The 16,507-nt window shown below is 39.1% G+C and overlaps 1 protein-coding gene across 2 annotated transcripts in view; it reads right to left on the reverse strand.

The window, feature by feature from the left end:
* The window catches only part of pigs (phosphatidylinositol glycan anchor biosynthesis, class S), a 22,330-nt gene extending 8,393 nt beyond the window's left edge, over positions 1–13,937 (reverse strand). For both annotated transcript variants that reach the window (XM_088320551.1, XM_088320552.1), the window contains exons 1-9: positions 13,881–13,937; positions 9,448–9,587; positions 9,247–9,358; positions 6,875–6,964; positions 6,679–6,770; positions 4,858–5,098; positions 3,363–3,505; positions 1,023–1,137; positions 810–955 (exon numbers count right to left, since the gene is read on the reverse strand). In XM_088320551.1, the coding sequence (XP_088176677.1) occupies positions 810–955; positions 1,023–1,137; positions 3,363–3,505; positions 4,858–5,098; positions 6,679–6,770; positions 6,875–6,964; positions 9,247–9,358; positions 9,448–9,587; positions 13,881–13,899 (1,098 nt within the window). In that variant the 5' untranslated portion in view covers positions 13,900–13,937. The remainder of the gene's footprint in view (positions 1–809; positions 956–1,022; positions 1,138–3,362; positions 3,506–4,857; positions 5,099–6,678; positions 6,771–6,874; positions 6,965–9,246; positions 9,359–9,447; positions 9,588–13,880) is intronic.
* Between the last annotated feature and the right edge of the window lie 2,570 nt (positions 13,938–16,507).

Here is a 16,507-nt window from a genome sequence, read left to right on the forward strand (position 1 = left end):
ATATGAGAAACACACACACGCACGCACGCACGCAATCGTTTTGCCTTAAACAGCAGGTCCATTACTTTTATTTTAAATAAAATAACATCAGGGTGGGTGTTTCCTCAAATATTCTCTGGTTGATAAACGGTAGAAAATAGAACTTTGAGAGTGGCACCTGACTTTAATGTCATCCAGAGACTTGTTCAGAATTGCTTGACGTGGTGTCGCTCATTTTTCTCTTGTGCTTTTCTCAGCATTGTTTTGCGAGCCGGATTAAATCCAATGGCACTCACGGGCTGTATGTTTGACACCCCTACTTTAGGATTTTGTGGGGTTGATTTTTACCCCTTCTCATGTACACATTTTACTCCAGCAAGAAACAAAATGGAGAAGAGGGAGTAATGGAATAGAGCCTTATATCTACACACCACATTGTGAAGAATAATTTTTTCAGAGTAAAATAAAAGTAAACATTAAACAGAAACTACAGGTACTTTCTGTTGGGATGAAGCACAGTAAAAAAATACATACGCTCTCCAACGTGGTGCTCCCTAAGAACAGCTGAGTTGCCTGCTGACCCGTTTTGAAAATAGCTCTATAGTTCTTGATCATTGTGATTTTCTATTAAAATAATTTTTCAGCAGTTGACTGAATTTCTGTAACCCTACATCCAATAAACCCGGTAATAACATAGTACCAACGTAGTAATAACATAAGTTATTTTAGAACTGCATATCAAAACTGGGTGCCCGTTGCACTAATTAGTAACAAAAAGTAGCTCCCAGCTTGAAAAAGGTTGGAAACCACTGTTCTTAATGGTGTCTCACCATGATTCCGCCCCACCTCGGCGAGTGAAAGGCATTGGAGGCGACTTTTTCCTTGTGGTGATCGAGGATATGGAGCGGCGTGTGTTGTGCGTCAGGCACGTACAACAGGAAGTTGAGTACTGGGTTGGACGAAGCGGCGTTGGATCCTGCCGCCAACATCAGAAAACGTTCATTTCCATGCATTCATGAGAAAGAAAAACCTTGTTGAAGTACCGAGTCGAGCCTCGACGGGGGTGATAACGTGCACGAGGCTGTCGGCGCTCAAGGTATAGGAACTGTGTCCAGCGTCGAAGCGCGGGTTGATGCCTAGCATGGTGTAGTGCAGCATCTACCAACACAATAATGGTTTACAAAAAATGTACATCTCTGATCATCTTTATTTAGTTTGAACGTCACGCAAAATTCGAATGTCAAAATAAATGAAATCCTGAATATTCACATACAAAAATAAAATAAAGTTTAACGGAATGCAAATAACCTGGAAAAAAGGAGTGAAAAATGGTGCTGACACAGTCTAATACATCAACACTTGGTAGCTTTAAGCCAGGGATGTTAAACTAATTTAGGCTCTGGGGCCACATCTAGACTTTTTTTTCTCTCGGGTAAGCCGGAGAAGTATAAAAATATCATCTCCAATTTTCTTTTTTTTTTCAGTACAGTGCTTTATCATTCAGCATACATTAGTAACCTACCTTAATCACATACAACAAGGGACCTTTTCAAAACGCAACCCATTTATTCACAAACAACGGGGGTATAAAAACATTTTCATGTTTGGTATTAAAAGTGTTAACTGGTTTATTTTAACAGTTAATGCAGTTTTACGCTTGAACTAAACCACCGTACTATACAAACTCAACACTGCTCTCTTGCATTTGCATTTATTTACACAAAATCATTACTTTTGATAGAAATGACTGACAAATGTCACAAAAGTGGGTACCACCCCTAACTCACACTTCTGCAGAAATTTATTTATAACTTTTATAGAACATAACTGAAGAAACATAGCTTTGACACAAAGAAGTATGTAAACAAAGGCCATGGCTTACTAGAAAGATATCCTGTGGTCTGATGACAAAAAGAGTAATTTATTTGACTCAGATGGTGTGAAACATGTGTGGCGGTCACCAGGTGAGGAGTATTAACTTGTTTGTGTCATGTCTAAAGTCAAGCATTGTGTTTGGAATGTATTGGTTTAGGGCTGCATGAGTGCAACTGGAATTGGGAAGTTGCATTACATTAAGGAAAACACAAACTCAGGAATGGACTATGAAAAAAATGGAGCATATAATGATACCCTCCCTCCAGAAACTGCATCACAGGGCAATGTTCCAGCATGTCAATGACCCCAAATACACTTCTAAGATGACCAAGGCTTTTCTAAAGGAGCTAAGGGTAAGGAGGGTGGACTGGCCAAGCATGTCTTAAAATCTAAATCCAATAGAACATCTTTGTGGCATCCTCAAGCGGAAGGTGGAGAAGCACAAGATCTTGAATATCCCCCAGCTCAGTAACGCTGTCATAAAGGAGTGTAAAAGCATTCCAGTGGCAATTTGTGAGGCTCTGGTGAAATCCATGGCCAGAAGGGTTAAAGTGGTTATGCAAAATCATGGTGGCTAGGCAAAGTATTGAACTCAGGAACTTTTACTTAAGGGTGTACTCACTTTTGTTACCAGGGTTTAAGCTACTAATGGCTGTATTTTGAGTGGAAAAATACATTTACACTGCTATGTAAGCTTTACACAGACTACCTTTCATTGTATCAAAGCGTTGTTTCTTCAGTGTTGTTTAATCAAACATTATGATTGAATGTTTGCAGAAAAGTGAGGAGTGCACTTACTTTTGTGACATACTTAGAAATTTATGGCGGGCCGGATTAAATCCTCAAATGAAATTGGACCATTAAAATTGAATTACCAAAACGTGGGTGCAAATGATGAACCAGCTGCCTGATCCAAATAAATTCAATTGTCAATAAAAAAAATTGGCAGATTTTTAACATCATAAAACATTGTAACTGCAGATTTTTTTAAGCTTTATTTTTTATTAGTAACACAAATCCGTGCCGATACCATCCTTATTTTAACAACACTGTCTTATGTGCAGGGGCTGCCATCTAATATCAGTTTTCAAATGAGGAACTATATATTACAGAATTACAGTGAAGTGCCATATGTGGCTGTAGACATTTAAAATATCTTTTATCTAGGCTGCCATAGACAGCTACACATGTCAAAAACCTTTTTTTCATCTAGCCTTCCATGGACATCTTCAGACGTCAAAGATGAACTTTATCAAAGCTGGTAGGGGATGATTTGTATATTTTTGGGGAGGTGGAATTTTATGTACTGCTTTATTGATATCAGTGTATTATGTGGATAAATAGTTGGGTATTAGTGGAGAAAAAATTGTGTCAAACATGCCTAATTTTTATTTTTGAGTTACCCAAAATGGTTGAGATATTTTCTTCCCCCCTAGCGACTAGAGGGTTTGTCATCAGGCTTGAAAATACAAACTGCTTGAACTGGCTGGAGATAAAAAAAATGATACCTGAGAGTCAACACTGAAGTTGGCTAAAGATCCCAGTTTGGAGAGCAGAGGCTGAATGTAGGTATGCACTGCGCCTTCAATGTCCCAATTAAGCTTGTGCCACTTAGGGTCAGGATTTAGCAGGGTGAAGGTTATCTCGTAGCCTATAAAGGTAGGCAAAATGCGTCGAGCAGCATAAATGATCCCTAACAGCAAGTCAAGGCAGAGAGCAAAAAAATTAGGCCTTCATGTACAGACGCTCCCGACTTACGGACATTCGACTTACGGATTCCCGCAGATAAAATCATTTTTTTCTGGATATCAAAAAATATTCGGACATTGCTGCAAGTTAGATTTTGTATTGTGTGCACCTATTTAGAGTCGAGGACAGTACTGTAGGGCTTCTTTCCGCCGCAAGCCGTTGTGAGACGTCACCTAGCATCCACACCGAAGAAGAATTTCGGTTTCTACTTACTGGTTTGTGTGTAATCATAACAACGTGCACTGTATCAATAGCGCACTAAGAATTTTGACATTTTTATTGCGTTATATCTCGTGCATCCATTCAATATGGTTGTTGTGAAGTGTAAGGAAGAGGTGAGCCGTTTCTTTTGAAACAAAATTGGCATAAGAAAGCTTGATGCGTTTGAGAAAATGGTCAGAATGCTTTTTTTCTGCCACTTTTTACCACGGAGGAGGACCTCTCGAAGCGCAAGTCCCAAAAGTAGGTAAAACCTCATTTTATTTATCTTTATGGAGCATATTATTTTATTAAATGTTTATTTTTTTAGTAATAAAAACAATACAGGTTACTTATATAAACCTTAAACATACAAAATATAGCACTGAAGTAACTCGCGAACAAATTTAACTTACGAACGATCTCCTGGAACCTAACTCGTTCGTAGGTCGGGCAGCGTCTGTAATAAATAGATCTGCAAGGTAAATTCAAAAAAGCAAATTAAACTGACACCAGTTTTATGTGTAGTGGTACACAATCAATTTAACATAATGATAAACAGGTAGGTGCCTTGCATGGCTGACTCCTTATCTATGTGTAAGTGTGTGTGATAGTGTAAGGGTGAAGTACATTGTAAAGCACCGATATGACAGAAATGCAAGAGAAATCTGATTCTGTTTCTTTTTCGTGGATAATGTATGTATGGATTTTTAAAAATGTTTCTATTATAGGACGCAATACCAATTTATTAATTATGTTGTTTTTTTAGTATTGCAGTACTTGTGTGATTTACACGGCACTAGTCATCTCTTAACTTTACACTTTTCAGTGTTGAATTTTAACAACACCAAAGGTATGACTTTTCACCTACTGTAAAACTTAATGAACTTGGTGCAGTGAGGTGTAAAATAATAACTCTCATTAGAGTAAATTAACTTGGAAAATTGGTCTTTATATTCAGTGTACAGTTTACCCTCTAGAAATAATTAATGTTTACTGGGGTAGTGATAAAATGTAGGTGTTGAATTCACACTGGTCATTTTACTGTATACCAACCCGGACTGGACTTAAAGGCTCTCATGCTGTCAGCTTTGTTTTGTGGATTTCCCGGGCTGAGTCGCACTCTGTCGCTGAGAGCAACTGTGATGTCCTCGTGGCTGAACGACATTAAATGCAGCACCTTCTTCAACTGGGTCTCGATCGCGGACAGCATTTGGTCCAACGTCTTACCCGCCTTTGCATTGCCGTCAATGCGCAGCAAAGCCATGCGTCGTTGGCCCACATAAACGTCTATGTCCTTGAAACAATACAAAACAGATACATATTTTTTTAAATGTACCCTTTTGTAAACTTTTATGAACCATTAATTGATTAAATGGTAATAATTTAATACCAATAAAGCTATCACGAAATGATCTCAGATCACATACACTAACCTCCTAGGAAAAAATAATAGAAAACATACTGTACATAATCACAAAATATGTAACAAAAATGTATACAGTGGTACCTCTTTATACGACCACCTCCAAACGAGAGAATTTTGGTATACGAGTTCGCCACAAAAATATTGCTCACTATGTAAAGGAAAATCCAGTTCACCAGAAGTCCCAGATGCCAACTCAAGAGGCAGCTCACCGCTCGTGACTGCCTAAAGCAAGCATCAGCTCGCCTCATTCGCACATGTTGACTACTACAGGCAACAAAAAAAAAACAAAAAAAAATGCTGTAACTTTTTTTATGTGAACTTTATTTAGAGTTAAAGTAACTTAATTTTAAGTGTACAATAGGTGCTTACATATCATCAACAGTCTCTCGATTCCAAACATGTCAACCTCTGCCAATTGGTTAATGATTGCAAATCCTCCTTTTTAAGCAATTTTAAACCTCACAAACACAATCCGGAAACCATTTACTCACAGCAAGACAGACGATATAGAATGCCGCGATAATATTAGCAATCTACGATGATGTTGTCGTCTGCTACCAGTGACCAAGACAATCCGGATAAGAGCTGAAACAGGCAAGACGAGATCAGTCTTTGAAAAAAAAAAAAAAAAAAAAAAAAAAAAATCGTATAAAATTTGTTATCTGGCGTACACAATTAGAAGGGAACAAAAATGTATAAAATACCGGTGTCTGTCACTCTTTCTTGCAAACACCCCTCTGCACTACACACAAACCTTAGTTACGGTGACTGGTAAGTGCTCATAATAAATACACATTTTATTTTATCAATATAAACTTTTTGTAACTTACTGTATTTTTGTATGTATAATTACTATTTGAATGTGCTTTTAGTGCTGAGGAAGATCTGCTTTACAGCTATCTAGATTTAAAATGATGCTTTTGGAAGGTCAGGAACAGGCCAATTAGTTTTTAATAATTCCATATCTGGAAAATTTATACGTCACTCAAATAATTTGAGCTACGAACACGATCTCGGAACAAATTAAGCTTTCATGAAGAAGTAACAATGTATTGTTGTGGAATGTGGATAATAACTAATGATAAGTATAAGAGTTATTTATACAAGAAAAAAATATATAAATGATCAAAAACAACGAAAATATAGCTAATGTAAATATAATGTAATATATGCGTTATTAAAAAGAATTACAAATAAAAAACAACTTCAGACTTTCATCCAACATTCTATTTAAAAATTAATAACAATTTAGGAAAAATAATAATAAAGACATACATAAAAAAATAATAATTGAAATGAAAAATACTATTCAGTTACTCCGTCAAAATATTACGTAAAAAAAACTACCAAAGAAAGAAAAAAGAACAGAACTGAATTTTCAAAAATGTATAGTCTCAAATTGATCAGAATAAATAACACTACAATAGTCATTTTAAATGAAGACAAACCTGAGGCAGCAGCAGAGAAGATTCTGGAATTACATAGACCACCAAATAGCCACAGGAATTTTCGCTGATTGTGTGAAGGGAGAGATCGGTCTCTACAACGAGAACAAACAAATAAAAAAAGATTATAAAAAAGAAAATACAGATAATCAGGAGACCAACCGATCTACTCAAGTAAGGAAGCAAAACTGAGAGTGACCAGCTGCTGTGGGTTGGTTCAGGGCGTCCTCTTCCATGACGGTTGCGGTTCGATAGCGCGTCTCATATCTGTATATTAATGAAGTGTCTCCTGAGAAAAAAAGTATAACAAAAAACTAAATCATACGGTCAACACTACTCTAACCAGAGAAATGTGTGTTTACAATAAAAATGCAAAGAACTACATTTAAATTTAAAAAAAAATATGACAATATTAGGATCAGGGTTCGTACACCTTTTTAATGGCCAAAATAAAGCACGTTTGAGGCCAATATTTCAATTTTTCCAGTACCTTCAAAGGAAGAGATCCATTCCCGATCAAAAGAAGGTTTTTTCCTTGTTGGCTTTGATGAGAAAAATAAAGCTGTTATCTTTCTGCTAGCACATACTTTGTGCCATTTTTGGCTGTTCTTATCTATATTTTTGTGTGAATGGGCTGCTATAAACTAACATGAATTCTGCTTAAAAAATGCACGCGCAGCTTCAATACGGTGCACTTGTTTACGAACACGAAAAAGGCTCTATAGGTGTAAGGTTATAACGGAGATCAATACGGAAGGCAAAAAAGAAAACACTGCATGTATAAAAAGCAGAAAAAATGGCCAAATTTGAACTCCTTTTAATGATAATGATTGCTCCGAAGCAGAGGGCATTCAAACTTTCAATGTTAGAGACTGCTAATGTTTTGCTTTTTATTTTACTTTTGTTGCGGGTTTTTCAGAAGATCTGTGAAATCTTTTCGTATCTAAATCCAGCTTTAAACTCATCAGTTTAAAGTATCTGACCTGCCTGGTGTGTTCCTCATTCTTCATGATGCTCTGAGCTTTAAACAGACCTCTGAGACTATCACAGTGCAGGTGCATTTATACAGAGACTTGATTACACAAAGGTGGACTCCTTTTATCATTGTTAGTCATTTAGATCAACATTGAATCATTCAGAGATCCTCACTGAACTTCTGTACAGAGTTTGCCACACTGAAAGTAAAGGGGCTGGATCATTTCACACCCACTTTTTGGTTTTTATTTGTTAAAAAAAAAAGTTTAAAATATCCAATAAAGTGCGTTCTACTTCATGATTGTGTCCTACTCATTGTTGATGCTTAACAAGAAATTACAGTTTTATATCTTTTTGTTTGAAGTCTTAAATGTGGCAAAAGGTCAAAGTTCAAGGGGGCCAAATAGTTTCGCAAGCCACAGTATACAGCGCTTTTCAAGTCAATGAAGACCACCCAAAGCGCTTTATAATGTGCTTCACACTTACCCATTCACACACCGATAGCAGGGTCAGCCATGCAACGCTACTACCTGCTTATCGGGGGCATTAGGGACACTTCGACATATAACACGGAGAAGCCAGGAATCGAACCTGGACCACAAGCGCTCTACCTCCTGAGCCAGTCAAACAGAAGGAAGGGCCAAGTAAAAAATTAGGCTACCAGCTTATGCCTGAACTGATTAAATGTTGAAACATTTCAAGCATATAGACTGGTAAACCTAATAATTATAAATATAAGAGGATAAATACATTTTAAAAATGTTTCCTTATGGTTTTGTCAGAAATCTTTCATTTTCAACAGTCACAAATGGCTTATTTTCTTGATGTAAAAATCCCCTTCACGTTAAATGAAAGAAGCCATTACTGTTGGGCATAAGCTGTGACCTGTATTTTATATTTGAACAAAAGTGGGCTAAAATCATTAGAAAAAAAAACATGTACATTTTCACTAAAAGTCATTAAAACAAAAATACAACAAAAATTGCAAATAAATGTAACATACAATAAAAAAAGACAACAATTCCTGATGTATGAAACAGTGCCGGGAAAACTTATTAGCATAGTGCATTCCGATAAGTTGAACAGTCTCTTCACTTCTTCACCATCGAATGTTAGAGAATGGGGAAAAAAAGAAATCAGCAAAATACTATATAAGCTCTTTTGCATACATATTAACCAGAGAGGTTATTGACGCACAGTGTTTTGGCAGCGTGAGTAAAAATAAAGTGATAAAAAAATGAGCTCCAATGCCATTTCGTATGTCATCTGTAACACTGGTGGTCTGGTGGTAATGTGTCAGAGCTCCTTCCGCAGCTACTCGGGATCCATTCCCATTGCATACAATATTTCGTCATTTTTGTTCAGCGGCACACTGCATTGCAATGAAACACAATAATATGTACTCACAGTACTCTTAATGTAGTCTCATTCTCATGTGCCTTGTAGTCCTTACATATGAAAAACATATGACAAAAGACTATTTGGGAGGGTGGAGGGTTACCTTAAAATTCAGGGTGCCTTATATTGCAGAAAATAAAGTATTATGATTATAATTCATATTTCTATTAGTGACAAAGTTGCACATTATGCACTCACTGTCAATGGTGTGAGCTTCATCCCTGGAGCGCATCACAGGGAGCTTTTTCTGCTTTTCCGGGGACAACGTCCCACGTGCGAAAACGACCTCAACATCAGCACTCAGGAGGAGCTGTAAGCGTATCCGTTTAGAAGATATTGACGGAAAGCTTAAAAAGGTCAAAGTGGAAAAAAAGAACAACAAAGCAGACAATGGCCAACCTGGAGCTTGGACAGCTCTTGAATCTGAGCCACAGGCAGCCAGGCACGGTACGTCGTGGTGGTGCGCCACCACAAGGGGATTCCTAAGATGACGACCACAGCTGCAATGGACAAGGCGGCAAGATGGTTGCGCCTTTTCTCTGAAAAAGAAACAAATATCTTGACATTACCTTAATATAAAGTTGCTTAATAGCAGTGTTGAGACTAACACGTGACAAAGGAACGCATTCCTGGAATACATGACTTTCCTCAGTAACATGTACAGTAAAAGATAATTAAAGGATTGACTGATATGGCTTTTTCACGGCCGATACAGAGACCGATTATGAGAATTTAAGAGGCTGGTAACTGATATTTTGTTCTGTTATTCATTTGTGTAAGAGCTTAAAACATGGTTTTTAATAATGCAAAAACATTATATATATATATATATATATATATATACACATCCATATATCTCATCTCATCAGCTGCACCGCTTATCCTTAGTAGGGTCGCGGGGGTGCTGGAGCCCATCCCAGCAATCATTGGGCAGTGGGCAGGGGACACCCTGAACTGGTTGCCAGCCAATCGCAGGGCACACGGGGACAGACAACTCGCTCGCTCATTCACACCTAGGGACAATTTTGGACCGGCCAATCCACCTGAAATGCATGTCTTTGGAATGTGGGAGGAAACCGGAGTGCCCGGAGGAAACCCACGCAAGCACGGGGAGAACATACAAACTCCGCACAGTAAGTCCAGTAGCTGGATTTTAACCCACACAGGAGGTTCCCGAGACCTTAGAACTGTGCTGCACACGCTCTAAACACTGCACCGCCGTGCTGCCACATCCATATATATATATATATACAGGGAGTGCAGAATTATTAGGCAAGTTGTATTTTTGAGGATTAATTTTATTATTGAACAACAACCATGTTCTTAATGAACCCAAAAGTCTCATTAATATCAAAGCTGAATATTTTGGAAGTTGGAGTGGGGCTTTTTTAGTTTTAGCTATTTTAGGAGGATATCTGTGTGTGCAGGTGACTATTACTGTGCATAATTATTAGGCAACTTAACAAAAAACAAATGTATACCCATTTCAATTATTTATTTTCATCAGGGAAACCAATTGAACACCTCAACTTTCACAAATATACATTTCTGACATTCAAAAACAAAACAAAAACAAATCAGTGACCAATATAGCCACCTTTCTTTGCAAGGACACTCAAAAGCCTGCCATCCATGGATTCTGTCAGTGCTTTGATCTGTTCACGATCAACATTGCGTGCAGCAGCAACCACAGCCTCCCAGACACTGTTCAGAGAGGTGTACTGTTTTCCCTCCTTGTAAATCTCACATTTGATGAGGGACCACAGGTTCTCTATGGGGTTCAGATCAGGTGAACAAGGAGGCCATGTCATTAGTTTTTCTTCTTTTAGACCCTTTCTTGCCAGCCACGCTGTGGAGTACTTGGATGCGTGTGATGGAGCGTTGTCCTGCATGAAAATCATGTTTTTCTTGAAGGATGCGGACTTCTTCCTGTACCACTGCTTGAAGAAGGTGTCTTCCAGAAACTGGCAGTAGGACTGGGAGTTGAGCTTGAGTCCATCCTCAACCCGAAAAGGCCCCACAAGCTCATCTTTGATGATACCAGCCCATACCAGTACCCCACCTCCACCTTGCTGGCGTCTGAGGCGGACTGGAGCTCTCTGCCCTTTACCGATCCAGCCACGGGCCCATCCATCTGGCCCATCAAGACTCACTCTCATTTCATCAGTCCATAAAACCTTAGAAAAATCCGTCTTGAGATTTTTCTTGGCCCAGTCTTGACGTTTCAGCTTGTGTGTCTTGTTCAGTGGTGGTTGTTTTTCAGCCTTTCTTACCTTGGCCATGTCTCTGAGTATTGCACACCTTGTGCTTTTGGGCACTCCAGTGATGTTGCAGCTCTGAAATATGGCAAAACTGGTGGCAAGTGGCATCTTGGCAGTTGTACGCTTGACTTTTCTCAGTTCACGGGCAGTTATTTTGCGCCTTGGTTTTTCTACACGCTTCTTGCGACCCTGTTGACTATTTTGAATGTAACTCTTGATTGTTCGATGATCACGCTTCAGAAGCTTGGCAATTTTAAGAGTGCTACATCCCTCTGCAAGATATCTCACTATTTTTGACTTTTCAGAGCCTGTCAAGTCCCTCTTATGACCCATTTTGCCAAAGGAAAGGAAGTTGCCTAATAATTATGCACACCTGAAATAGGGTGTTGATGTCATTAGACCACACCCCTTCTCATTACAGAGATGCACATCACCTGATATGCTTAATTGGTAGTAGGCTTTCGAGCCTATACAGCTTGGAGTAAGACAACATGCATAAAGAGGATGATGTGGTCAAAATACTCATTTGCCTAATAATTCTGCACTCCCTGTATATATACATACATACACCCACATCCATATATACATACACACACACACATCCATATATACATACACACACACACGTCCATATATACACACACACACACACACACACACATCCATATATACATACACACACACACACATCCATGTACCGTATTTTCCGCACTATAAGGCGCACCTAAAAGCCTTTATTTTTTTCAAAAGCTGACCATGCGCCTTATAATACAGTGCGCCTTATTTATGGATCAATATTAAATCGTAAAGTCTTCAAACTAACTTGCAGCCGCCGACTAGATTTTCCCCCGAACGCCAAGTATTCCGCGGTGTATGCTGGGATTTATTTACCGGCGTTTCATTGGCTAACCAATGTGTCGATCATCATTTGAATCGATCACTATTGGCTAAAGTTATTCGGAGGTCAAGGGGCGGATCCTTTTTATCATTTACAGGCTGGCATTGGCTGAAGCGGCAAAACAAAGCCTGCAATTGGCCGAAAAAGATGTGTCAATCATCAGTTGAATCGATCACTATTGGCTAAAGTTATTCGGAGGTCAAGGAGCGGATCCTTTTTATCATTTACAGGCTGGCATTGCTTTGGCTGAAGCGGCAAAACAAAGCCTGCAATTGGCCGAAAAAGATGAATGCGTATAGCACATGGTTTGACGGCATACAGAAAGCATTTTTTTACTATTCTGTATTTGTAAATATTGTATTCTCCTGGATTTACTAAACTAACGGATATAAGAGGACCATGGCTCCACATTATTATTGAACACAACGACTTCGGTGAGCTACCCTGGCTATATATTTTCCCAGTATCTTGTTTCAGACTGAACTCGACGTTTCTGTGATAAGCGGTGCAGATAATGGATGGAATGGAGTGTCTGTTTTTAAATTAAACTCAATTCCAAGTGTTTATTGGCTAATGCACAGTAAAGTTGCAAGCGAAAAAGAAAATAGAAACTAAGGAATGGTTGGCATTTCTTGAATCCCAAGACTTTAACCTTTCGAATGATATTTGAAACGATGCATTTGAGTGACATTGTACGGACACCGCATCCGCACATGTCTACGACACGTATTTGCTACTTTGCAAGATTTGGGAATGTTAAGGGGGTAATAAGTTTGACTGAATCATCTGACTGTTTTGTCAACGTTCCCATTGTAGCGCCTTATAATCCGGTGCGCCTTATCTATGGAAGATATAGGACCAAAAACTATTTTTGGGGGGGGGTGCGCCCTATAGTGCGGAAAATACGGTATACATATACACACACACACACACACATCCATATATATAGACACACATCCATATATATATATATATACATACACACACATCCATATATACTGGACTGTCTCAGAAAATTAGAATATTGTGATAAAGTTCTTTATTTTCTGTAATGCAATTAAAAAAACAAAAATGTCATACATTCTGGATTCATTACACATAAACTGAACTATTTCAAGCCTTTTATTATTTGAATATTGCTGATTTTGGCTTACAGCTGAAAAAAAACTCAAAAATCCTATCTCAAAATATTAGAATACTTCCTACCATCTAGGCTACTGAGCTGGTAATGCAAGTTAATTAAAAATAAAGAACAAAGGTGAAAGTAACTCATCCTAAATACTGTAGTTTTGTTAAAGAATACCGCCGTCCGTTTATTCGTAGTAGCCTGCTTATACTAAGCTATCATAGTTTGGAAACAGATTTTAATAAAAACAAGAATTATCGATCTAAATACAGTATAACGAAAGCATATCCCCCGAGTGGAAAATTAAAACAAGTACCGATTCAATCTATAAAAGATCGATCTCTTCAAAATTATATCGCATTTAAGATGTGGTCTAATGTTTTTTCTTTTCCTAGATATCAGTAATCAATCCAGTTTTCTTGAAGCGCGACTACTACGCAAGTGTTTAAAGACAAAAAGTAATCATTACATATGACATTGACAATTTATTTCAAAAGCAGTTGCACTGTTGGTTGAAAATGGGGAAAAGGTAGACAAGTGCACTCACCTACTTCCGCGGTAGCCATGTCTGCAAATGAATGGGATTGGAAGTAATGTCACGTGACGTTAATTTGAGAGGAAATATCACGACGCCAAACAACGTTTTACGGCTACTTTTTTAAATTGTATTTTTCCTTTATTTTTAAGTTATTATTTATTTAAGTCTTCATTTTAATAAAAAGCCTACACATTTTACACTTACAGTATATACTATACAAAAGTAATATTAACCCGTAAGAACCTAGACCCAATTTTCCTTACTGTATAGTTAGTAAATGATATGAAATGTATTGCGACACCAAGGAGCGCTTACGGCCACAATTTTGGGATACATATGCTACACATTTATAACTTAAAGTATGTATTATAAACGTCTACTATTGCAAAAAAGTAAAATTTACCCATAAGAACTCAGACCCATTTTTTGTTATGAGAAAAATGTGTGAAATATATTACAGACCAATAAGACAAAATAAAACACATTTCTGATTATCTCTGTGTGGGGTTTGCATGTTCTCCCCGTGCTTGAATGGGTTTCCTCCGGGCACTCAGGATTCCTCCCACATTCCAAAAACATGCATGTCAGGTTGATTCGCCGGTCCAAATTGTCCCTAGGCGTGAATGAGCGAGTGAGTGGTCTGTCTGTCTGTGTGCCCTGCGACTGGCTGGCAACCAGTTCAGGGTGTCCCCTGTCCACTGCCCGAAGATAGCTGGGATGGAGTCCAGCGCCTCCGCGACCCTACTGAGGATAAGCAGTGCAGATAATGGATGGATGGATGGATGGATTTAACATGACAGGGTTTTTTGTGCTTGTTACACGAAAAGTGCCTTTTACTTGCATTACAACAACAAATGTTGTAGCTGTGACTTTATAGTAACAAAGTTTCACATCAAACTATTTAGTTTTCCTTTGTCTCAAAATTGACAAATGTATCAAAAATAAATGATATTGCATATTTGGAGGCATTTGTAGCAAGCTACCATGGGTACAAATAACTAAACAACAGACCAGAGGGGAGAAAAAGTTATGGAAAACAAATAAAGCCTTCACCTGAAAATGAGACTTGAAACAGTTTTGTTACTCAATGACTCAAGGATGCACATCACATTTCTCACAGAGTGGATGTTGCGTTGACTTTGCGGTGCTGGCAGGCCAATGTGCAACTCAGAATTACGTCAGAGTGAACATCATCTGGAACTCCAAGCCGAACCGTTTTGGGCAGTGGAGGTGGTAAAGGTGTGGGATTGAGCGATGGTCAGCCTCTTAGTGCCTGAAAAAGTATGAGGCTAGTGGCAACCTCTGCCTTGGAGCTCTCTTGTCACCGTACATTTTTGACAGCAAGTAGTGTACAGTCACTGCAGTACTATCAACCATAGACTAACCAGACCTAACTTAATCGTGTGGCAGAACCAGTAGAGGTACCACCTCCATGAACTCATGTGGTACTTGCACATTTTGATGCATGAATGACGCTGATCTACTCCTGCCATGAATGCATAACTGTCAACCTGTACGGTTTTGCCGTACAAAGTACGTATTTTTAATGCATTTTAAGACGAGTACGACGTACAAGGAAATCTGTACGGAAAACCGCAAATTTGTCAATGATGGGTTCCGGTATACACCGACTATCACGAAACGGCAAATCAATCAGGAGTGGCGGGAATTTTGTGTTGCTCACGTCGTCGCGTCTACGAGATTGTTTTCAGATTCCTACTATAGCAGAATTCTGGATTGAGACTTTTTATCTTGAACAGCTGAAAAGTTTCGGGTAAGCATCTCGGACGATTGGCGCAAGGTAAGTGCCGCGCACAATTGTTTTACAGTCGGAAGCTGCTGCCGATCGTTGTTGAAGTGCATCCCCTCCCACGGCTGCTAAGACGCTCTTTGGCATCCAACGCTTACAAGTGAGTATGGGTTGCTGTAAAGGTTGCTCCCGTGTCCGTAGGCAGGTAGCCCTTCTAGAGGGACGTGTCCGTGAGCTAGAGCAGTTTAAACGGAAAATGTTAGGTGCCTCAGACACCACTGCTAGCGTGGGTTGTAGCGAACCTGCTAGTCCGGTTAGCACTAGCCCTAAACGGCATGCTAATCGCGGTGAGCCAATTCAGACGCATAACAAGTTCAGCCCCCTAGCTAGTCCCACTCCACCCCGGTCTACTGGCTCCCGCACCCTAGTTATAGGTGACTCCATCACCCGTAACATAAAGCTTAGCACCCCAGCCACGGTTATGTGTATTTCTGGGGCCAGAGCACCCGACATTGAGGCTAATTTGAGGGAGCTGACGAGCAAACCTAGACACCAGGACAGGGCTAGCTACACCGATATAGTCATTCACGTCGGCTCTAATGATACTAGAATGAGACAATCTGAGATTACAAAGAAAAATATTGCTAGGACCTGTAATCTCGCCAGAAAGATGAGTCGGCATCGAGTAATTGTCTCTGGCCCCTTGCCTGCGAGAGGCAATGATGAGAGGTTTAGCAGACTAGTCTCGCTAAACCGGTGGCTGGCAAGTTTTTGCAATCAGAAGGGATTTAGGTTTGTGGATAACTGGCCTGCTTTCTGGGGCCAACCTGACCTGCTGAGGAGAGACGGCCTTCACCCTAACTGGGAAGGTGCTCTCACTCTTTCT

This window comes from Urocampus carinirostris, chromosome 17, assembly GCF_059441175.1.
Source record: "Urocampus carinirostris isolate Australia breed hairy pipefish chromosome 17, RoL_Ucar_1.0, whole genome shotgun sequence".
NCBI classification, from domain to species: domain Eukaryota; kingdom Metazoa; phylum Chordata; class Actinopteri; order Syngnathiformes; family Syngnathidae; genus Urocampus; species Urocampus carinirostris.